General features: G+C 40.7%; 1 protein-coding gene across 1 annotated transcript in view; it reads right to left on the bottom strand.

Annotated features, from left to right (window-relative positions):
- ARHGAP15 (Rho GTPase activating protein 15) overlaps positions 1 to 26,220 on the bottom strand; it is a 454,227-nt gene that overhangs the window by 128,476 nt on the left and 299,531 nt on the right. The window contains exons 11-12 of the mRNA XM_069985075.1: positions 25,350 to 25,448; positions 4,897 to 4,974 (exon numbers count right to left, since the gene is read on the bottom strand). Coding sequence (XP_069841176.1) covers positions 4,897 to 4,974; positions 25,350 to 25,448 — 177 coding nt within the window. The remainder of the gene's footprint in view (positions 1 to 4,896; positions 4,975 to 25,349; positions 25,449 to 26,220) is intronic.

Raw genomic sequence — 26,220 nt, 5'->3', positions numbered from 1 at the left:
TTACCTATTCACCGATTGGTTTGCATTGATGACCACTAGTGAACACCTCATTACTCCTAATCTGCCAATTTCACACCAAAAGTCTTCACCCTTACTTTAGATGTCTCAACTCAAACTTCCCCTATTAGTATAGCCAACGATATTCTTTGGTCACTTTTTGGCCTATGGCCATACCAGACTAAACATATACTGTTAGGGAAGATGAATTTTGCCAAGGTTTTTGGTACCTTATGAGAAGTCTATGGGGACAGGAGAACTTAAAAGGGGGATGTAGAAGTGTTACAGGTCATGTAAAATCTTATGCCATTTTGTGTTTACAGCACTTATGCAGATCTATCTGTCTCCATAGTAACAGACTACAAACAAACCCTATGAAGTCTGATACCATAATCATAGTCCCTACATCTTTTCCAGTTATTTTCAAATAAATAGCTACAGAATAAACTCCTAAATAGGAAACAAAAAACATGGGTTTTCTAGAAATTCCCTAGTACAAGGCATTTAAGACTCTAGGTCTCATTGATAGATGTAGATCATAAGAGAAACAGATCACTGATCTCAGGGAGACCAGCCAAAGATAACAGCGGCGGCTGCTGGTTAAAGCGCTCAATGCAGTGAAATCCTAGCTGCATTTCCCCCTGGGAAACATGAATATGCAAAAGAAGAAAAAACCTTGGAGCCTCATTTAAAAGTCTCAAAACACAGGACTAGCCAGATATTCCTCCGGGAAGGACCTAGCCAAGGGGTGGCTCCTGTAGGGAAACCACCAAAACCATCATATTAAGTGGCCCTATGAGTCAATGTGATGACAAGGGAAAAACCAAGGCCAGGTATCCACAGACAGCAGTTTCGGGTTGCTGCCCCTCATCAGTGTGAAGCATAATTCTAGCTAGGTGAAAACAATGCCTAGTAGAGCCAGATGTAGATCATGGGAGCTCTGGAGTGATAAAGGGTGCAGGGTTCTTGACACAAAGACCTGGTCAACTGGCTCAAACTAGACTTGATTTGTAGTCTGTAACGATGATGACACATAAATCTGTATAGAATCTGTAGATACAAAATAATAGGCTTGACTCCCCCCATTCCCCCCTTTATTTCGAGACAAAGTCCTCATACCTATAGGCTGTATTATTCAATACACAAATTAAAGATCCATTTTATCATTTGTTAACAAGACACTGAACCTAAAAATATTTTCTCCCAGATAGAATCCATAAATCTTCCAATTAAAACTCTATAATTTATGATGCACATATGGAAAATAATACACGTTAAAGTAGAAAGGTTTTTTTTGCCTGGTGCTGTCAATACTTTGAAGGATGGGGTGATTATAAAGCAAATTAACAATACTTTTAAATGTGCATTCACTTATCTTTTCAATTAAATTCTTGTTAAACAACTGCACAGACAGTAATACAGCGTCGCTGAGGAACCCATCAAGACAGGTTTATTGTAAATTTTACTCTGCAACAATTAATCACGCCGTGTTCTCTCTATTATTAAATTATTTCAATGTGTAATTTAGTTAATACATATCTTCAGATTGTTTTTTTTTTTTTTTTTTTTTTGCTGCATGAGGCTCCACTAAAAATAACCAGAATGGTGCGTCGGCTTATATCACTAAATAGAATTGGAACTTAATATTTTTTAGATTTTTCAAGCTGATTGACATTTGTTGGGATTTTTTGGGAATTTGATTTAGACCTGTAAGTCATCCCATCCCTACCAAGCTTTATACTGGGTTACTGAAAATGAGTTTGTGTTTTTGGAATTCTCTGGTTTGGATGGGTCCTGGGTTAGATGGAGACCATGTATAATCTGGAGGAAAGAAGGCAAAGGGGGATAAGGGGGGGTTAGGCATGATCGAAAACTTTTAGGCTATATTCACACAGTGTATTCTTTTTTTTTTAGAAGAACGACCATTGTTGCCGATTGTAACACCGGCCATTCTTGTAAAAAAACAAAAACAACACAATGTATTGCGCAACAGCCGCTGTATCCCAATGGTCGTTGAAATAATTGACTTGTCAGTTATTTCCAGATGTGAGACTGTGAACAACGGTCGTTGTTCACAGTCTGTTCACACAATGTATGGCCATGCTCACTGCCGTACATTAAATTGAGGACAATGGTTAATTGGAGTGCGGGCAAACCCAAATGTCCCTGCATTCCAATTATAATGAAATGTTGTTAATCCGGCTGATACTGCAGTATGGGTGAACATATAAGACAGCGGCTGTTTGACATGGCCGTGTCAAGCAACGGCCGTTGTTCTTACATAGTGTGAACATAGCCTAAATGTGTTAAAAGACTACATAAGGTTCAAGAAGGAAGTGTTTTAGGACTTATTTTTGGAGTAGGACTTATATAATATTTCAAGCCTACTCCTAAAACTCAGCAGAATCCAGCTAGGATTCATTTTCGGGGTAAAGCTTATAGAAAAAAAAAAAGTTGTCTAGGGGCAACAACCCTGATATAGAAGTCAACAAATGGGTGTCATTTTTGAGGCAATTCTGGTTTGGTTGACCAGGAGGGGAAGATATTGGAGCTAGAAAGGCTGAGAGCTAGTAATGCAAATTGTTTCTCTTAGTTTTCACCACAAAAACACGTTTTCTAAGGTTCCACAATGTAAAATACTATAATGAAGTGCAATGAATTACAAATTAGCTTGGTCGTCTGAACTCGAACCTACAGTAGTTATGTAGGGCAGTGTTATTCTGACTTCTGTGCATAAAGTATATTATAGAATTCAGAAGAGTCCATTGTTTGCTATATATCAGTTATCTGCATCTTCAGAAATACATCGTTTTGTAGAAACAAAAAACGATTTTGAGCCATTTTCTCCAATCTCCTATAACTTGACTGATTCTTCTCTTATGAGGCATACTCGAGAAATGTAGAAGTATACCAAGGCTCACTCAATCCACGCAAAGCCTCGATAAAAGTTCTGAGTAACTAACTGAGGCGACCATTTTTACTTTTGGTCATGTGATTTCCGACTTTTAATAGAAAATATAAATCTTCACCCCAAGATAATCTTATCTCACGTAAACCATATAGTTTATTATCAATGCCGCTCCTCGTGCTGAAAATAAACTCCATCGAAAGGAATAAAGGAGAAAATAACGCTATGACATTTGAATGAAGGATTGAAATCCCGGTTATATCATATCCAGCCATAAATAATAAGAATAGAAATTTCTTACTGTAAAAGCATAGTAAAGTAAAGTGGAGTCGCTTTCCTTTTTACATAGATTTATCAAGCTCTAAATGAAATAGAGCATTTTCTTTAAATATAAATATAGGCAAAAAACACCATAGCAAAGTTATAGTAGTAGAAATTGTGAGCAATAGATATCACAGGATTCTTGCCCTATTACCATGATTACATTTGATTTAATTTGAAATCAAAAATAAAATTGAAAAATAATTGATCAGTTCCTAGAATAGTTAAAAATACCTGACCTGGATAGGAAGATTTATTATACTTTTTAAAGTAATTTGTGTCCCCAGGTTGGGTACATTATTCAACTATTCTACATCTGTCAAATTGGCAGAAGAAGTAGTCAATATGTATCTATATATGTATCAGTCACATTCCCTGGGTCCTAAATGTAAGACCCAGAACTCAGATGCCCCTAGTGCTTACAGTATAATCCGCAACCTACTGCAAAAGCCAGGGATCAAGAATGGCTAATCCATCAAGAACTCCAAATCTAAATAAACACAGATTTCAGAAGTCAAGACCAGCTGATCCAGAGTAAGAGATTAGCTGTGAGGCAATTGTATAGCAAAATGTGTCAATGAAAACAATGCATACATCGCCACTCAGTATTGTACAGGGACAGTGAGTTAGAAAGGGAAATTACTATTGAGAAAATTATCTACAGCTAGCATCATGGTCGTGGTGGAATTACCTCTACTGGATGGGGAAATTATCTATCTACTTGGGTAATCTACCTACGGGGGGACTTACCCACCTACTAGTATGGCCTGTATAGAGCCGGGGACACTACTATATGGGCACAACATTGGGAATATGTAGTGTTTTTGTAGTGCTTTTTTATTTTTATTTTTTTAGCATCAGTATGGTGGTATTATCCGGTCATTATTTGGTGGTAGTGGTCATGATGTGAGAGAAATGTTGGTCTTTGTATAGTGGGTTTTAAGTGGTAACAGTGTGATCATACTATTAAGGCACCCTATTAAGAAAACCCTTTATACATCCTGGTTGAGCGGCAGTGCATGCACAGTATACACAGTATCACCACTTATATTCACGTGCTATGGCAATGTTCACACTTAAAAAGAAACTCAAGTGTTAGTCATTGTAAACCTGGAAAGATCCAGATAGGCCACTGTCCTGAAATAGTTGGAAACATAATATATTTACAAGCGTAAAGTGGCCACAAGCTGACAAGGAACCACAAAAAGGAAAAGCCACAGGACTGAATGACTCGGTGGCCATAAAGGGATAACATGCCGCCTTAGGCCATTATCCAGTGGTGGAGGGTCTGTTTGGCAGAGAGTTCTCACAATAGCTGGAGTGACCTGTGGGATGGGCACTTCCTGTAGTTAATGACAGAGCGGGCCGAGCCATGGGCTTTTAGCTCTACAAGACAATCATCAATTTCCAGGAAATGTCTTCCCCTGTGGCCATTATTCCTCAGAAAAGTTCAAACGCTCACCAATAAACTTTCTTCCTTTCATTTCCAGATAAGCTGCGCACATTATCATCAAAGGCTTAATACAAGAATCCAAACATTGATCAAAATTGCAATGCAAAAAAAAAAAGAAAAAGAAGAGAGAACAAGAGAAAGAGTCGGTATTCCAGGAATAACAAGGCTACATCACGGAAAAGTCAAAACACGTCTGTTTACATGAGGATTAACTCACCCTGATTCACAACAAATCGCAACTTCTGTATCGTTGACAGGTTCCCGCTGACTCTGTACAAACCATCTGCATCTAAACCTGGAAGGAAGAATGCATTGTGTTACTGATACAATAGGAAAGAAACGTCTACATGGAAAGTGGGGTTGGATACATATTAACACTTAAAAGGCTTAGCATTTCACACACCTAGGATATATAGTTTTTCACTAATATTTCATTTTATAAAAATATTTTATTTGTAATTAAAAAACATATTTGTTACGGTGTCCTCTACTGTTATTTGAATACCCTCTCAGAATGTCCACCTATTTACTATTGTTGTGCCCCCTGGCATACGTCAAGATGAAGGTGCAGGTGCGCTCCTTCTCCCTGGTGTACACTAGCCGTATCCCCCGCTCATCCAATAGGTGGGCAGGACAGGGGGCGTGGCAAAGCAGGGAGGCGTGGCCTTCTCCCGCATTGGATATACCATGATTTACGCCTGATTGCAGGGGTAAATCATGGCAGAAATCGACACCTGTTCAGGAGCAGTATGACAGTCGCAGGTCTGTTCGAATTCATTGAGAGGTGTGAACCTTTTAGTGAATCCGGTGGGGCAATTGGGAGCTGAGCATAATTTAAGAACGGAGTACAAGTACGCGAGTCTTCATAAATGTCCCTTAATGTGTCCAGTAGTGGTGGTCGCACATGCTCAGTAGCTCAGTTCTGTCACCTGGATTCTCTTGTACACAAGGTGATTTTGACTATTTTACATATAAGCCAATAAAAATGAGCACACTTCAAGCTACAACTTCCCACTATAAATGGATAGATCCATTATAATTCTTACAGAACCAAATGAAATAAGTAATAAAGAATGTGCCCTGATGAAGGTGACATGACTCTATGAAAGGCTACACTTAGCTTAAAAGATTATTCCCATCTGGACATTTATGGCTTGTTCGTGTATGACAGATGTGGGGCCCCACTTCTGATAACTACATCTATCTAAAGAATGAGGGCTCCCCAGCCTGCTTGGTGCCATCAAAGGTGGTTGGGAAGCTGAGAAAAGCTGAGCCAACAGTTTTACACAAGTTACATGACTTCCCTTATACTAATGTGAGTTGCAACATTACAATACCATTAGCTATAGTGTATTGTAGTAAGTGGGCCACTGGGCTGCTACAGTGGTAGTTATGCCTCTGGAGACATGGTATGTTTTTTATATTTCTGTCTATGCTTCCAGAACATACTTTTATCCTCTAATACCAAGTGTCAGAGGCAGTCCCAGACTCCTGGACTGATGAGAGCTGTAATACCTCCTCGCTCCCCCTCCTATACCTGACCCTGCTTGATTGACAGTTATATGGAATCAAGCCCCAAGCAGGGATAGAGATTGGAATGGTTGAGTCCTCAGCAATTCAGGAGCCGGGGACCGCCTCTTTGACACATTGTACTGGAGAATAAAAGCATTTTTCTTCATACCTGGAAGTATAGATGGATATATGAAAGGTACCACATGTCACTTAGACGTAATAACTATCTAACAATGTCAGAAGTTAGGAATGTGAATTTAAGTTGACAGATTCCCTTGTTGTCTTGCCATAGCTCATGGCAGCCATACTATAGACTTACAACCCCCCAAGCTTCATAGCAGCCATCATTTTGGAAAATAAAATAAAATCCCCCGATTCTTTTCATATTGTCTCTGATTAGGAGAATTAGCAGATTGTACATGAAATAAAGTTGCCGCATTAGACATATGCATATTTATATATATATATATATTACATAGCACAATGGATAATGCGGTGGTAAGTGATGACATCTGAATCATTTGCATTAAAACAGAAATGTTTTGATTTACAATTAAGATTTGGAAACAGAAAAAAAAACACGTGCATAATATCAGATTTACATCTTAAGATCCATTTTAGGATATATCATATAGTCTATAGTGAGTCATAGCCAGATGGTGTCACCACTTAAGAGTATCCAAATCCATCCATTGTTTCTATTACCAAATTGGAGAGCACAACATTTCCTTAAGGAGGTCTTTACTGCACTTGGTAGTTGCTTTAGGTCCACAAACATTTGTGTACTGGCCATTGGTTACTAATGCTTGTGATGGGAACTGGATGGTCAGCTAGAGATCCACATGTACAGCAAGTTACTTATAATATCTTAAACTGATCCTGACTTACAGAGCTGCATTCACTATTCTGCTGGGGTAGCTACAGACTCTGGTTAGCGTTATGGTGTCCCACTGGTAGAGTCATCATCTACTGTAGTTCCTTTAATTTCCGCACATTTCCAGTTCTTTTTGGCTTTTGAGCAGACTATGGGGCAACCAACATGAAGGGTTATTCTCATCTGGACAAGTTATGTTCTATCCACAGTGTCTACAGCATAAGACATAACTTAGAAATTGATGGGGGAAAGGGGAGTCCCGACGGTTGGGGTCCCTTGCTATCTTGAGTGTGGGGACCCTAAAAAATCCCCTCTGAATGGAGCTGTGAGCCGCGCATGTGTGTCACTTGTCTATTCAGTCTGGATAGAGCCATTTTAATACGCTTCCCAGAGAATGAGGCGTCCACACAAATGCATGGCCCGTCACTCATATTTATAAGTTTATAAGATTATGAGAGTCTACGCGCTGGGGCCCCTGCAATCCCGTAGATACTGTGGAAAGGATATAGCTTGTCCAACTAGGAATACCACTTTAGGTTAAAATTTCAAGTTCTTTGGGGCTACTATGAGGCTTTGGACACCATAGACACCCAATGGTTCCCCAATAACCCTGATAGCACACTTAGGTTGTATGCGTTTCTGTTCTGCTCTGTCATTAACAATATAATGGGGTCTATCAGTTTTTGGCATAGTATCCAACATGACACCAGATAAAACAGCACATCATGTAGGATTTTTGTTGGAGTCTGTGGCAGAACCTGAAGCATGGGTGTGACTGCAGCCTTATATCATTCTTAACCCAATATCCAAATGCTGTGGTGCATTGCTTCTGGCACCAACATCTGGGAACGCTGACCAAAATCTCCAATCCCTGCTAGAGAATGTTCAAGAACACACCAGGTAGAGTCTTGACTTTGGGAGGTATGTATGTAAAATAGTACAATCCAGTAATTAACAGTGCAATACAACCACGTTCAGTATAAAGTAACTTCAGTGCAACGGCAACTACAACAGTGAGCTGACAAGGAGAAACGAATAAGACTCCTACAGTTTGGGACCTTACAAGTCAATGGCATGACCTCATTCCATCTGTTAGCACTCCATAGCCAATGTGGGAATAGGTCAGCAATAGTGGGTTCAGATCCTCAGAGATCTCGAATAAACCTTTGGAGGAGAGCCTGGTTGTGCATGAGAAGTCTATCCTCAATGAGATGGAGTGACGCCACCATAATATGTTATTGTTTAACATGATACATAAATGTCTTGTGTGTTGAAGCTTGCCTTGTTTTTCGCACTCTGCCGGCTGATTAGCATCTTACACAGTTTATATACAATATCGAAAGCCTCAGAAATATTCCCCCAATTATAATTTTCACGAGCCACAGCTCTCCTCTCCAAGACGTTTTTCAAGCTTAGCCAAACCAAACCAACGTAAATTGAAGGGTTTGGGCATCAGCTTTGTGACCACATTCCCCTTGTTGGATCTCAGATATATTATTTTAGAAACACAATTAGGCCAAGTGCAACTTTGAAGAGAGAACGTTCTTTAAAGTTCCAAACTTGCGATTCTGTGAACATTTTTCAAACAAAACAACTTTAAAGGCACCTTAGTCTAAAAACAGCAGAGAGCATGAAACGTGAGGTCGTTGACATTCAATGAAGACAAATGACATCAAGAAATTAAATGTATAGTACTTGTAACCACTTCTGTCCAAGGCTGTTATGAAGGAAACAGTGGTTGGTAGGAACCATACAATTCTCCTCTGCACGGTCTAGTACCAACCTGGCAAAAGCAGAACGTTCTTATTAAACTGCGTAAGGTGGATAACGTTCAAAGGACTCAATAATAACAACCATGGACTGCAAGGAAGGATGGAAGCATAGCCAAATCAAACTTTTAATCCTTTATTACAAGGTACTAGCAGCTGAGAACCGTGGAAAAAGCAATAATGGAGAATATTATATAAGAGGATGTGTACGGGTGACGGTAATGGTCAGGGCTCGGGACAGGAGAATGGACCCAATGTGTCAATATTGGATTTGGCTAGGCTAAACCTGGGGCAGACCAGGGATTTTGCAATTTAAAATGTTCCTTACAGGAGTTTGGATTTTGTGCTGAGATGTGGGTTGTACAAATATGAGGTCAAGGCAACAGAGGTTGAGCAGCATAGTAAGACCGATAAAGGTCGGAGCAGGCAATGATACCAAGGATGAATGAGAATAATTTACAAATAATAGTAATGGTGGACTAGTAAAGTCACATAGATGCAATGGTCGGGGTGTTGTGACCCTCACCGTCCATGAAAACAAGCAGTTCACTTTATGGAGTTCTCCAATCTCCATCTTACTGTAGGGGATGGGCTCTATGGACTTATAGTAATCGCTCGAGTATCAGGCTACTCCAAAATATTTGATACTCTGGCGAGTACTGGATGCTGCTCGTGTTCTTGTTAACAAAAAGATTTTTGAAAAATTGCTGAGAATAATGCATTTCTACAGCCTCAGGCCGGGTTCACACACAGTATGACACTGGCTGTTATGTGACCCGGTCGTGTCACAGAACGGCCGGTGTCAGTGAAGATCATCCTGGCCAGCACTGCAGTACCGGACGGATGAACTTCATTTCTGTTGAACTGGGATGCGGGCGCATCCATGTGTGCCAGCATCCCAATTACCAATAGCAGACAATAGAAAGTGCGTCCGGAGCTGCACTCTCCATTATGTGAACTAAATAGCGGCCGCACAAAACTGACATATCAGTTTTTCCTGCGGCTGCTAGGAATCCCAGCTGGAGTGCAGACTATGCGTACACACTCCGGACGGGATTTCATTGACTTTAATGCAACATATATTTTGAATTTATCAATTTCAACAACGGCCGAGATTAATTCAAATTATACGTTGTGTGAACATTGCCTTAAAGTGTACTTGTCATGATTGGCTCTCCTGAATCAGCGGCAAGATTCCCTGCTTATCCAGAAAGTCGGGTCATCATAGATACAGAGACGTTATTAGACGATAATGCATTATCCTTATACATGGAGACCGGACCTACCGAATTAGCAGAGGATCTTGACGCTGATCCCAAAGGACAATCATAACAGGTACATTTTTAAAAGCAGAGCCAGTCTTTCTCTGCTGACAATTAAGGTTCATACCCTTATCCTAGCTCCCCCTGTCTACTCCTGCGATCCCCGTTCCTAATTCCTTTGCATGCTTGACTTGTTACCTGACGTCCCACCTGACCTTTGACTATCTGTTCGATCCCTGATTTTGTACTGCGTTGCTCGTTTGGTTCTGACTTTGCTTTTTGAATCTCCTTTGTTGTGTTTGTCTGTTTGTCTTGTTCTGTGTTACACTTATTCAGTATAGGGAACGTCTTTGTGGTTGTCCGCAGCTGCCTAGGGCCGATTGAGGCAAGTAGGTAAGGACAGTGGGTGTGTTCAGGCTCAGGGCTCACTAAGTACTCTCCACTCTGCTGAGAGGGGGGCACTGGGTTAAATTCTCATGTCAGCTATTGTTTTCAATGGGGCTTTAGCATTGAAAAATATTCACTCGAATTTGGTGCTCGCTCATCTCTCTCTACAAAAGTTACCTGCGGCAAAATGAAGTAGACAGCCAGCCAAAGACAGGAGAGCTCATTCGATCTATTGATCGTGGGGGGTCTGGGCATTTCTCCCAACCAATCTAAACTTTTGACACTTCTCTAGGACAAGTCAAAGGTTTTATAAAGTGACAGTGCCCATTTAACATCATAAGTGGCCTTAGGAGTGTTATATGGGCACTGTATTGTTGTGTTATTTGGTCACTATATGGTACTCCATGAAAGGGGACATCAATGGAAGGTATTGTAATGGACACTAACTAGTGATGAGCAAACTTTTCAAAAGTTCGTTCCGACCGAACTTCCGGATTTTTTTTTAAAAGTTCGGTTTGACCGGATTTTGAATTTCTTTGGATTTCATAGTTTTAAGCATCTATATGATACAGGGGTAGTGTATTTGGATGAATTTAGGGCTCTACATGACAGTAACAACATTATCTTTTCAATATCTCAAAGTCAATTTTTTTTTTTAGACTTCAATATTCACCATTACAGGGTCCATGCAGGAAACTCACCATTACAGGGTCTATGCAGGAAAAAGGTCACAAATGCAGTGAAGGAGCAGCAGTAGTCATTGGAGGCCAGTGGAGGTCCAGCAATAGTCATTTGAAGCCAGTACAGGAGCAGCAGTAGTCATTGGAGGCCAGTGGAGGTCCAGCAATAGTCATTTGAAGCCAGTACAGGAGCAGCAGTAGTGAAAATCGAGGCCGCTCCTCTTAAAGCTATACCGACATGACACAGGAGGTGGGCTAGTGCAACATCCCTGCTGGTTGGAAGTGTTACGGGCATCATGGGAAAGCGCTTTTACCGCCCGGAACACTTCCTGCTTTCTAAAATGGCGGCTGCCATTTTAGAAAGCGAGAAAAAAAAAATTCGGAGCGGACTTCCAAAAATCCGAATCCGAACGGACTCAGAATTTTGGGAAAATCCGACCCGGATCCCATACCGGCCGAACCGGTTCGCTCATCTCTAACACTAACCAACCTAAACCTATACTGCCCTCCATATATCAGAGCTGTATGCAATGTACTACAGGAAGCTGATCTGCAACTGTAAACCAGAATTCCCAGGATTTCGTCGGATGGGTGGAAGGTTGCAATTTAGCAATTTGACCTCATTATTCCGCTCTCATTACAACAGTTAATCTTGTAGCTGAAAATTGGAGAGGCAGAAAATGTGGCATTTCCCTTTAAATCAGAATTACAGTGTTTGGCTTGACATGAATCAGCACTGTCACTTTTCAGTCACACAATATAACGTGACGCTTCCATTCATTGATACATTTAAAGCAGCAGTGATTCAATGCTTGTTAAATGCCCATTATCCTAAACAAATGTTTTAGGATTTTTATATATGGCGCCATGCCAGTGTCACTATATAGTATTTCCATGGATTTTGTTTTGCTTTTAGTTATTACTTTGTGGTTGTGTTGCTTCTAGGTCTACTCTGAACCAGACTAAGGTCACATAGGGCACATCATTCACGAGGACATGGACTGTTCTTACCATAGTTTGGGCAAAATGGATACATTAAAGATATAAATACCTTAATACAGATAAGGTGCCGTTGGGTTTTGAGAATTTACTTCTCTAGACAGTGTCTTACATGGACAGAGGTGGCAGCAGAGAGCACTGTGTCAGACTGGAAAGAATACACCACTTCCTGCAGGACATACAGCAGCTGATGAATCTGTATATTAATCAGCAGCTACAAAGCTGTATAAATTTCTGACACTAGTCGATTTAAAAAAAAAAAAAAAAAAAAAACACAACAACAACATTTTTTTTTTCCCTCTGGAGAAACCCTTTAAATAAAAACTGTACAACAATTTTGAGGCATAGTCAATCATCTAACATAAGGCAGCGTTTTCGGAGTATGGTATTAATAAATGTGCTTAATCTATCAGTATAGTGACACTATTCAGCCCATATATGCCATTTTTATAGATATTGTGGGACATTTATTAAGTCAGGCATTTTTTGCCTTAAAAATGTCCCCGTAGTGGCGATGCTTCCCGGATTTATGTTAAGGGGCAATGCCTCTACGTAAATCCTGTGCGCCCCAGTGTGCGTACATGGTAAAGCAGATGCCAGGTCAGAGCTTGCATAGGTTTCTTTAACATTTTTCCTCTTAAAAAATTTTAAATTAGGCAAACGCAAAGCCTCCACCCCCCTCCAATGCTGCCCCCTCTCCACCCCCTTGCCACAAAAGGCAACTTTTGGCGCTTCATGAATGTCCCCCATTGTACACATTTACTTCTGGGAGACATGATAACTTTTCTAATGTATGGCACTATTATTAAGGAACTGTAAATAATTTTTAGCTATAGTTAGGCTAGGTTTACACTATGGGGGAGATTTGATCCGATTTTTTTTTTTTAGTATTGGAAGTCAATGGAAAAATGGATCAAAACAGATGCACAGAAATGCACCAGTTTTTTGTAAAAAAAAAGATGAAAAAAAAAAAAAAAACGGATTGTAAAAACATAGTGTGAACCCAGTCTTATATAATATTTGACTCTATTATGTGAAAATGTATGAAGACGTAAAATGTAAGGGATTCATTCTAAAAGCTGAGTAATGAATAATTTATGCATAAATGAGAGAAATTTGATTAATAATAAAGGCTGAGGTGGGTAGCGGTGCCTTGTGAATGCTATCAGACTGCTGGTTCATTGGTTTACAATGCTAAATAACTACAGGTTTCGTATATTTACTAATGAGACATTTAGCAATACTTTAATAGTTTAGAAAACCCACATTTAGATACTCTCCTTGAAAACTATGTATGGGGACATATAGAAGGGGCAGACAAAGAGTGTTTTTTTAATTACTTTGTTTAGTTTTGAACTACACAGATGACATTGATTTTAATGGAAATAGTGTAATACTTCATTTCCCCTGTGGGGGTGCTGTAGGAAAACTGAACACTAGATACCAGGCTCCTCCATGATCGATCCTAATGTGATCAACCCATTTAAAGCTATTTTTCTAATCCGTCTGTTATTGCTACGTATATTAATTAGATTTTTATAAAGATTAAAAAAATAATCTTTGGTGTAAAACTTCAATAAAGCTGGATGATTTATATAGCAATTAAAGTGTATTTAGGAAAGTTAGTAAAACCTCTGTGTTTACTGTAAGGATAAGAAACATCGGAGTCCTGTAGATTAAATTCACGTACTTTATTGTTTGTGATGTTTTCTTGTTCTGTTGTTCTTGTCATGTTAAAATAAAAGCCTCTTGGGATCTAGACGGCTCATAATGAATTGATGAGAATGTGTTTACAGTGAGACACAACAAAATAAACATTTTTTTTTCTATGTTGTAATAGTCTAATGTAATTTAGTTTGTGAAAGTTGCATAATAGCTTTTTTTTTTTAGGCAAGGAAGATATCATAAATCTGAGGCATCATCCAAGGTTATAAGATAATTTACAGATGTTTTTTCTTAGTTTTTCTACTTTGTTGTAAGACGTTTTATAAATAAAGCTGTTTACTCTGAATACAAGGACTCAGACATGATCATGTTACAGTGGGGAAAATAAGTATTTGATACACTGCCGATTTTGCACCGCCGGTTCTGCCACCGACAGAGAATGGAGAGGGCTATGATTTTATTATAGATACATCTCACTTGTGCAAGACAGAATCTCAGATTTCAGGAAAAAAACATTGTATGATTTTTAAATAATTATTTTGCATGAAAAAAAGTATTTGAAACGTTAGTAAAAAGGAAATTAGTATTTGGTCCAGAAACCTTTGTTGGGTGATTGGGTGATTCTTGTAGTTCTTCACTAGGTTTGCAGACAGTGCAGCAGGGATTGTGTCCCCCTCTTCCATACACATCTTCTCCAGATCCTTCAGGTTTCAGGGCTATCACTGGGCCCACATTGAGTTTTAGCTCCCTAAAAAGATTTTTATTAAAGTTCAGGTCTTTAGTCTGGCCACTCCAGGCCAGACTAGGCCACTCCATAACCTTGAAATGCTTCTTACGGAGCCGCTCCTTAGTTGTCCTGGCTGTGTATTTTGGGACATTGTCATGCTGGAAGATGCAGCCACGACCCATCTTCAATGCTCTTACTGAGGGAAGGGGGTTGTTGGACAAAATCTTATTATACATGGCTCAATCCATTCTCCCTCCAACACGGTGCAGTCACTCTGTCCTCTTTGCAGACAAGCCCCCCTAGGTATGGTGCCACCTCCCATGCCTCACGGTTAGGACTGGGTTCTTGGGGTTGTACTCTTTCTACCTTCAAACACTCTGAGTGGAGTTGATACCAAAAATTTCTATTTTGGTCACATCTGACCAAATGACCAGAGGTCTCCTCTGGATCATGCAGATTTTATTGGCAAACTTAAAACAGGCCCGGACATGTGCTGGTGGGAGAAAGAGACCTTGCTTGGCCTGCAGGTTTTAATCCATGACGGCAGAGTGTGTTACTAACAGTAATCTTTAGGACTGTGGTCCAAGCACTTTTCTGGTTATTAACCAGGTCCTCCACTGTAAGTTCTGACCTGATTCCTGACCTTTTTCAAAATTATTCTTACCCCATGAAGCTAGATCTTGCATGAAGCCCCAGACCGAGGAAGTTTGACAGCGATCTTGTGTTTCTTCCATTTACTAATAATTAAACAGAAGGTAACAGTTGTTGCCTTCTAGTGATGAGCGGGCATGCTGGTCCGAGCTTGGTACTCGTTCGAGTATTAGGGTACTCAATGGTACTTGTTACTCGGACGAGCATCTCGCGATACTTGAGAAAATCTCATCATCCGTTTCCTGTAAGTTTTGGCGCTTTTTCTCAGCCAATAAACTCTTTGGTATATCCTGCGATCATGTGGGACCCATACATGTCGATAGCAGCGATTGGTTGGCCAGATCAGATGACCCTGCCATATAAAAATCTTGGCCGCCGAGGCTCGGCTCACATGCATGCTGGAAGAGATCAGGGACAGAGCTGCTGCTGGTCAGGGAGAGCGTTAGGGAGGGAATTAGCGTTCCAGTAGGCAGAGAATACTAGAGAAACAACCAAACAGCCCTTGTAAGGGCTTCAAATTGTTTTTAAATTGTATTACTACAGACTGCTGGCTGGGACTTGCAGTGCAGCTACCACGATTTCAGCAGCACACTGTGGTGATTTGATGCTGGCAGAAAGGGGACATTAGGTGTTGCATACAGACTGCTAAGAAGTGCTCAGTACTATTTTATTGGGCCCTCTACTATATTTCCAGATTTCTGTATTTCTTACGCAAGGCATAGCTAAGTTCACTACTGCTTCCACAGTGAAAAGGGGGTGTCACAGAGTGTGTATAGGTGCAGCCACCAACAGATTGTATCCCACAGCCCCCTAAAAACTAGTGGGCCCTCTACTATATTTTTTGATTTCTGTATTTCTTACGCAAGGCATATCTAAGTTCACTACTGCTTGCACAGTGTAAAGGGGGTGTCACAGAGTATGTATAGGTGCAGCCATCAACAGATTGTATCCCACAGCTGTTTCCCAGAATTTGGCATACTGGTGCCATTAGGCAGCCTCAGAGGCATTTATACATGCTGCCCCTGCTGTTTCCTGTCAATTTCCGTGGTGTTTCCATCATTCTGAGGTTCACAGGTTTTCACATGACCTTCCCTCTACCGAACCTGGGTCCCCTGCAAAAATGCTCGAGTTTCCCATTGACTTCAATGGGGTTTGTTACTCGAAACGAGCACTCGAGTATCGGGAGATATTCGTCTCGAGTAACGAGCACCCGAGCATTTTAGTACTTGTTCATCACTATTGCCTTCCCATCCAGCTGATTGCATTTTTTCCCCTAGCCCATCACAACCGTGTGCAGGTCTACAATTTTATCATTAGTGTCCTTAGACAGCTCTTCGGTCTTGGCCATGGTAGAGAGGATGGATTGTGATTGATTGTGTGGCTAGGTGTTTGTTTTTTTTTTTTTATACCAAACAAGTTCAAACAGATGCAAATACAGGTAATGCAGTAATGTAGCGCAAAGTAAGAGAAGCTAAAAGGTCTGAAAAACAGAATTCTTGCTGGTTGGTCAATGATTAAATACTTATTTCATGTAATAACATGCAAATTAATTATTTAAAAATGATTCAATGTGATTTTCTGACTTTTTTCTGAATTTTACACACACACACACACACACACACACACACACACACACACACACACTCTATTGTGGAACTAACATGTATGAATCTATTTTATCCAAGAAGCTTAGTTGCTAAGGGGCAGAGTATCTCCCATCTATGGAACCTAATGGAGCATGGAGCATACAGATGTGTCCACCCTCACCCTCCTTACATTTTGTAATGAACACGAATTTCTCATGATATTAATTCTAATTAAGTAAAATATTGCAACCATCATGCTAGCAAAAGAGTCATATATAGCACAAACATCTCCGGACAGAACCAGACCAGATTCTACTAGCTTCTCTGCTACCAGAGGTGAAAACTGAAAAGGCTCCCCCCTGCATCCATTGAAAATTTTTGCATGTAAAAAATATGCAGCATATAAAGTACACGCATATAAGTGTTAGTTTTGGGAAAGGTCAGAAACAACACAAAAAAATAATACTTTACTCAAAGAGTAGTAGATGCTTGGACCAAACTTCCAGCAGATGTGATAGGTAAATCTACAGTAACTGAAGGTAAACCTGCCTGGGATAAACATATCTGTATTCTAGGATAATAAGGAAGGAAATACCTTTTTATTTATTTTAACAATAAAGATAAAACAATATGCAAAAGAATACACAAAAATAAATAAATAATTAATAGAGATGAGTCGATCCGAACCTGAACGTTTGGTATTTGATTAGCAGTGGCTGCTGAACTTGGATAAAGCTCTAAGGTTGTCTGGAAAACATGGATACAGCCAATGACTATATCCATGTTTTCCACATAACCTTAGGGCTTTATCCAACTTCAGCAGCCACCGCTAATCAAATGCCGAAAGTTTGGGTTCGGATCGACTCGAGCATGCTCCAGGTTCGCTCATCTCTAATAATTAATAATAATAATAAAACTGAGTGGGATAAACATTATCTCTCCTAAAATAATAAAGGAAATACTAAAAGGGCAGACAAGTTGGACCAAGTGGTCTTTTTCTGCCGACAATCTTCTGTTTCTAGTACTGTACACCTCTATATATTGTAATATTCATACAGTTACTTAACAATTACTGCATTCCCAGTCTTGCATTTCCCATCTGTATAGATTGGTTATTTGCAGATCATTGCAGTCAATAGAGTCAGTGGTACAGAAAATGAGAGATGAGTGAGATGAGTGAATGGGTTGAAGAGACTCCATACTACATGCCACCACTAAGGGACTCGTCAATCAGCCACTTGAGGCAAGATACTCATCTTGCCGCATGCACATATGAACTTGGATAAAGCATCAGAAAATATCTTCTTTATGTCTAAGCTGGTAATATCTCAGGATAGGTTGAAATATAAGGAAGGACAATGTAGTACAGCAGATCACAATAGGAGGCTGCACAATCTCAAAGACGCCTTTGATTTTTTTTTGTCAAGTAAATATTATGGTAAGGGGGGGGGGTCTCCTATAACTTTGTATAGTCATTTACTTCCAGTAAATAATGTCAAATTGCTATACAATATACAAAAAACCCAGACCGCAAAGGCTAAGCACATCACAGAAGATAAGGACCGAGCACGTCTATGGGTACAAGGCGCGCTCCCCCGACTTCCTGTGAATAGCACGGCTAAAACACAACATCATAACAAAGTAGTTAAGGTAATAATTTTAGTCATTTGTTTTTTTCAGGTCACTGTAATCTAACCAAAGATAACTAATTGCTGAAAGTAAACATTCCACTGCGACCACAAAAGGAATCCATTACATAAACATATAATTCACAGTCATTTTCGTGGGCTGTAAACAGTTTGGAATGAGCATGAAAATGGAACAAAAATCAAAGTGAGCATTTAGAAATGAAAAAGTGTTTGCTACAAAAGGTCAGTCCCTTTGCTTGGCAAACCCTATGTAAAACCCTGGGAACAAGCTGATCACACAAGCAGCGAGGGACTTTTCAAGCCAACAACCGCTTTGTTTCTTTAAACAGACATCGGAACCTATAACTGGATCCTGTCAAACAAACGACAGTAAAAAATACATAACAGCTGCTAAGAATTACATTCGAGAGATAAAGGAATAAGTGCAGAGACCCTTCTCAGGAAAGGGACCAATGGCCTCTTTCATTCCTGAAGCGCAGTCCTAGGCTCCAGGCTGACATCTCGGGCACGGAATCAAATTTGCACTATTATGTGTATCCCACGACTTTGCCTTTTGTTTCACTTATTAAATAATGTCAGCTTTTAATAGAAGAATGTGAAAGCTGAAGGACCATATAAGAAATGCAAGTGTTTTTTTTTCCCCCGTATTTTTTTGTTTTAAAAATATTCATTTGGAAAAATTTCACATGATAAATAGAAGGGATGTACAAAAAGCGGTTTTGTGATGCTATGGTCCCATAGGTTTTTGTTGTTGCTATTGTTGTTGTTTTATTATTATTTCGAACTCTCAAAAAATATACCTATTTTTCTTGGTTGTTGTGCTCTCTACCAGCTGTGGTACTCCATAGAAAACAATGGATTGGAGCTGTGCTCTACCATAACCACCCCAGTTTTATTGTTTTCTTTCTCTGTAATAAGTAGAAGTAATTCACATAGGGACGTCACAGTCGGGAATAAGAAACAGTGATGTCACGCTACTGGGCTAATGGACATAGCGATGTAATCAAAGTGGGATTATGTGCATAGTGATGTCACAAAGCAGAGATCAAGCACATAGTCATGTGACTATGGTGCACACTGTGATGTCACAGTACTGGCATGTTCTCAGTAAAGTTTATACACATGAATTGCACAGGAAAGGGGGGTCACTGTACAGGAATAATATTTAAGGTGATGTCACTGTGCAATGAAAATGTACCTTGATGTTACAGCGCACACTGCCCGTCCTAGCAAGTAAGGGGTCACTGAACCACCTTCCAGGCCTGGATTGGCAATCTGGCAAGAGGCAAACGTTTCAGTTCTGCCTGAATCTTAGTTTGACCCAATTGGTTCACACGTGTCACAGGTCACATTCAATCTTTAATTTAATTTTCTCTTTTTAGTTGCAGCCATATAGAGCAACAAAGTATGTACATTCTGAGTATAACCTAACAATACACAATAGTATCTGTACACCTGTAGTGTCCCACTACGTGTTTTTTTCTTATTTACACACACCCAGGTAAAAGTAGTTCTATCAGGTGTCACAGCTAGGTCATGTAGATGCTTTGCCCTACTACAGCAACTAGGTGTCACTCTCCTTGTGCACAGCTGCAGTTATGTACAGTAGGAAGGTTTTGCCTGCTTCACACTATCTCACACTAAGCACTTCCTTCCTAAGTTGAGTTGGTTGTGGTCTAGCTAAGAGGGAGTAAACACCTGTTTTCAGTGCCAGAGACTACAGCAGTCATGCACAGCTGAACCTAACCCAGGGGTAACCAGATTTACTGGAGTAACCACCTGCCCACACCCTGGATTCCTTATTTCAGGACAGTCAACCTCCTTAAGAAGGAGAGGGAAAGAAAAGGGCTAATCCGCAGTAAAGCACAGATGCAAGTTAGCCGCTCTACACTGACTACTCTCAACTAAGTTGGAAGGATACTACTAGTTGGCTTCAACCATAGACAGAAACCTGGGACTCATACTACCTCTTAGGGCGGTCACTGAAACTCAGTGGCAGTAGGTGGTCAGATAAGCAAAAGCTATCTAAATCTGAGTACGAGGAGTTCTTCAAGGTTTCACTTCACAGACAGCCCTAGGAGTACTTTCTAATTAGGCAAGAGTTCTCCTATCCAGCGCTTATCTCCTCCTTACCTTTTTGTATTGCGCTGAAAATAAGTTCAAGTAAAGTTAAGCATTGTTTAAAATGGTACTCTGTGATCTCTGTCATTGCACCCTGCATCTAACACTAGTCCTTCCAAAGGTCAGGTTGCCCGTGTGTCTGAGGGTGGATGTTACCACTCCTGGCCACCATGACAAGTAGCCCTAAAACACCTGAGCCCACTGGCTGGTTCAGTACCATTATCCAGCACCCTGGGCCATGGAACACCTATAGGATAATAAGCTGTATGTGCACATCTGTGAATCCACCCTCCCCCCACCACATTGCCTTTTGTTGACCTTGTTATTTCAGCTTATTGGCCCTTTAAGGAAGGTGAATAGTTATTGCAACTTTGCGGCTAATTTAAACATTGATGCAAATGAGACCGGCTTCAAATTGAATATGCTAAGATGCAAATGGATTTTATTCACACTTTATCACAATTTGTTGTATCCATAGACAATTGTGTCAGAACCAGTGTACAGTATAATTTGCATATATAACACGTTCTGCTATTTGATGCAAATGTCCCTGAATAAAGAGAGCTGAGCGCATTATATTTAGACCCAACTCCAATGTGATTCAGTTAAATTTAGCGCATTGTTCAATGCAGGGAGGATTGAGGAGTGTGGGATATTTATTTTTGCTCAGTGATGTAACCAATTTGCTATTATATACTTATTCTTCTCATCCTTCTAATGATTTGTATGATTGGGTGAAGCATATGGCCACATTACATTATGTTGCACAACCATGTGTTAATTTGCTGTTAGGATAGCTTTAAACGTACTGTCCGTGAAATCCGCTGCAAGGTCCGTAGCGAAATCCACTGCAATACTTTGTAGTGTCATTCCCTACGGCTCTACATTCAAGTGGGAGTGTAGCCGCTGCCCACTTAACCCACCAGCTGCTGAGCTAATACATTACCCATCTGTGCTCCACCCAGCTTCTCCCACTCCCGACTCCTTGGCATCCCGCTCATCAGTGGGCAGCCAATCAGTACGCCCACCATAGCCATTGATTGGCTAACCGGGATGTCAGGGAGCCGGGAGCCGGAGAAGCAGGCAGGTGGTTGTTAATGGTGTATATTCTTAGCAGAGCCTGGTTACAAGTGGTGGCTACAAGGGTCTGTTCTTTTTAATATGTTTGTAAAGTTTGGTAGGTACGGGTAGTGTCAAACAGGTAAGTGGTCCAAACAATGGAAATTGAAGTTCAATGTTTCCAAATGGAAAATAATACACTTGCGGAGGAGGAATCCTTTATGCAAGTATCATATTGGCAGTTCTGTGTTAGTGAAGAATTCAGAAGAGAAGGATTTAGAGGAAGTGATTTCTCAAACTTCAGTCACGAGTGCAACCAGGCGAAAGGGAAAGCGAATGCTATGCTGGGCTTAATATATATAATGGTATGCTGGGCTGTATTCTGGGCTATATAGCTAGAGTTACAACCAGTAGGAAGAGGGAGATTGTGATCCTGCTGTATAGAGCTCTAGTGACATCACATCTGGAATACTGTGTCCAGTCTTGGAGACCTCACCTACAGAATATTGATAAAATAGAATGGTTCCAAAGACGGACTACAAAAATGGTGGATCTAAATTTGTATTGCCTGGAGGAAAGAAGGAAAAGGGGGGACATGATCAAAAAAACACCTTTAAATATGTTGAAAGGAACCAATAAGCAGGATTGTGCTGATATGGTTCCCAGGTGCACAGTACAGATCTACTGTGCAGCTCCCTGAAGCTACCAGCCACGTCTGCGGTGGTAGCTTTACATTGGGGAAAAAGTAATTTTATTCCACTGCGCAAGGCTGGGATAGGGGCGATAACTAGTCATCTAGGTGGGGAGCTGCCTGTGACTAGTCATGGCTCTCAGCCTGTCAGCCGCAGTGCGGGGATGATTGACAGGCAAAGAAACCTATTAGGGGCCTCTGAATTTTAATGGATTGGAACGTACACAATTTCATAAAGTGAGTATGAATATACATGTTATTTGTGTTCCATCGTGTCTAGAAAATTTCTGAAGAAATATTGATTATACTAAGTCTATATACTTTCTTCCAATTCCATGTAACTTCCACAAACCTAAAGTTGTATTTACATAAAGCCATAGTTATCAGCTATATCATCATGCTTTCAGGTTCTTATTAACCAGGTATGATCAAAGAACATTGGCATCATATGTATGGCTTAGGTGGACCCGTAAATACCTGAGAGATATAAGCCATGGAACCATCTTCTGATCCTTGACTTGTCATGTTGAGGGTCGGGGCTGACACTTAACTTTATGTGAAGTTAAATATGGGAATTTAACAAATCTGTGAAACTCAACCAGTGATCCCTAAAATTCCATTTTATTTGACCAGACCAAGATCATCCGTTTCTTCTGAATTTTCTCACATCAGATCATCTAACAAGCGCATCAGATATTATTTTTAAACACAATGTATTCCCATAGTTGAGAAGTAACTTTTTCCCATGACACCAGAGTGTCAGAGACATTCGGCTGAACGAGGTCCGTTACCAGGAACGTTTCAGTTCTCCTGAACCCTAACCTTCCTCAGGCGCTTCTGGCACCTCCACACGCTCTCTCGTCAGCATGAAATGTCATCAGGAGCTTACATAAATATTATAGTCAATCTTCACATGCTCCATGTCTAGTCCAATAGCCCACGCCAAGTCTTAGGAACAAGGTTTTAACTAAACAACATTACTGTATTAACGCAAGTCGGAAAATATAGAATTCCCTGAAAAATGGTGAAATACGTAGCAATAAGCATTTACGTCTATAAATAAAGTCCAGAGGCTCAACCCTCAACCAGGGATCCAATCCTCCCAGACACAGCTGTCTGGGAGGCCCTCATTATCACCATAATAGGATTATGAAAGGAGAAGTCAGACGAAAATTTTTATTAAACTATTGTATTGCCTCCCAAAAGTTATACAAATCACCAATATCCACTTATTAAGGGAAATGCTTATAAAGTGCTTTTTTTCCCTGCACTTACTACTGCATCAAGGCTTCACTTCCTGGATAACATGGTGATGTCACTTCCTGGATAACATGGTGATGTCACTTCCTGGACAACATGGTGATGTCACTTCCTGGATAACATGGTAAAGTCACTTCCTGGATAACATGGTGATGTCACTTCCTGGATAACATGGTGATGTCACTTCCTGGATAACATGGTAAAATCACTTCCTGGATAACATGGTGATGTCACTTCCTGGATAACATGGTTATGTCACGGCCCAACTCCCAGAGCTGTGCGGGCTGTGGCTGCTGGAGAGGATGATGGCAGAGGGATGCTCAGTGCCCCTCCATTGCCCTGTGTCCCTCAACGTCCCCCTGCCATCATCCTCTCCAGCAGCCACAGCCCGCACAGCTCTGGGAGTCGGGCCGTGACATCACCATGTTATCCAGGAAGTGATTTTACCATGTTATCCAGGAAGTGACATCACCATGTTATCCAGGAAGTGACATCACCATGTTTATATTCGTGATTTGCATAATTTTTGGGGGGCAATACAATACTTTAATAAAAATCTTCGCCTGACTTCTCCTTTAAGGCTTAATTTTCCATAGTCAGTGGTGTATCTACAGGGGCTGCAGGGGGTCCAACTATGACCAGTCCCAGAGACCTCCCTTACCTCTATAAGGTTGACTGCTTATGTCTGACTTCCCCAAAACTAAGCAGTATACTGAGATCTGTGAGGTCATAAAAGGAGAGACTGCACCGACAAGAGCTGAGATAAGAACTGCATGTTAACCCCTTCCTCTCAATTTATTATCTCCTTATGCTGTTCACCATCAAGGGTTAAACATAAATCAGCTGTAAATCTGTGTTTTATAGATTGGTTTTACTAATTATAGCTATACCAAGGGCAAAATGAGCATTACGGCTTCTGGACATTCTCTCTGTTAAAGGGGTACTCTAGTAAAATACTTTTCTTTTAAATTAACTGGTGTCAGAATGTTATATAGATTTGAAATTTACTTCTATTTAAAAATCTCAAGTCTTCCATTACTTATCAGCTGCTGTGTCTCCTGTAGGAAGTGGAGTACTCTTTCCAGTCTGACACAGTGCTCTCTGCTGCCACCTCTGTCCATGTCAGGAACTGTCCAGAGCAGTAGCAAATTCCCATAGAAAACCTCTCCTGATCTGGACAGTTTCCAATAAGGACAGAGGTGGCAGCAGAGAGCACTGTGTCAGACTGGAAAGAATACACTACTTCCTGCAAAACATAAAGCAGCTGATAAGTACTGGAAGACTTAATATTTTTAAACAGAAGTAAATTACAAATCTATATTTTTGACATCAGTTGATTTGAAAGAAAAAAAATGTTTTGCAAGTACTCCTTTAAATCTTTCCAGAAAAAACTTTCGATTTTTACATTTATAGTCGTGAATAGACTTTTTCCCATGAAAAACGGACACTGTGGATCATGAACAGTTTACTATGGACATATACTAGGAAATGATTGCTATTGCTTTGTGTTAAAATGACATTAAATATAATATAATATACTGACACCATATGAAACTGGATTATTCATTACTAGACATGGAGCGATGCCTTTAAAATTGGCTTGGTAAAGGAGGCCTTAGGGCCTGTAAAACATATGCATGTATTGCTAAATCATTGGGAAAGGAGGTGACAACTCCTCTAAGTGCTTCAGTTTATTAATTCACCCTTGTGGAGCAAACATGGAGTGTGATGATTTCCGCTGGTAATAGGATAAAGTCGTCTCCTGTGATGCCACATACCTCGTTTTTCCACAGCTTCTATGCACATCCGCACAAAGTGAGGAACTGTGGCGTTCTCGCGCTTGCAGAGACTCTCGAGGTGACAGCCGAACACTTGATCTGGTCAGAAAGGAAAAAAGATTCTGGGGTGAGAAGAGAATTTTTTTTTTTCCAAGAATGATAAATTTACAGGAGGGATTGGGAACCTCGGGAACTCCAGCTGAAGGCTGTCCAGGCATGATAGGAGTTGTAGTTTTCGCAACAGCTGGAGGGCCAAAGATTCCCCTTCCCTGGCTAAGGCCATGTTCAAATGGCATAAGACACCGGCTGTTCCGTGACCCGGCCAGGTCACGGAACGGCCGTTGTCAGAGAAGATCTTCCCGGCTGGTACTGCAGTATAAGCCGGATGATCTTTATTTCTGATGAATTGAGAATGAACACTGATGCGCCCGCATCCTTATTCGCCCCTGCACGCTCGCAGGAGCCGCATGCTCCATTATGTGCGCTGACATGTCTCCTGCTGCCGCTATTTAATGAATAGCGTCCGCAGAAAACTGACGTGACGTGCTAGGGATCCCAGTGGGAGTGTATACCATGTGTATACACTCCGGCCGGGATTCCATAGACGGCAGCACTATGTAAATTCCATAGTAATCCCGGCCATTGTTGCAAATCAGCAACAACGGCCGTGATTATAACGAAACTTACGTAGTGTGAACATAACCTAAGGGCGTGTTGAGACTACGGAATTCTTGCGGATTCCGCCGTTCGCCCCCCGCACGCTCCTATTTGCATCTCTCCATCTCATATAGACTCCATTCCATGGAGAATCAGGAGGATTCCACTGTCCGCCCAAACACGTCAATTTTTTGGGCGGACGGTGGAATCCGCC

This window comes from Dendropsophus ebraccatus, chromosome 9, assembly GCF_027789765.1.
Source record: "Dendropsophus ebraccatus isolate aDenEbr1 chromosome 9, aDenEbr1.pat, whole genome shotgun sequence".
Taxonomy (NCBI): Eukaryota; Metazoa; Chordata; class Amphibia; order Anura; family Hylidae; genus Dendropsophus; species Dendropsophus ebraccatus.
This window is presented reverse-complemented; position numbering and strand designations above follow the sequence as displayed.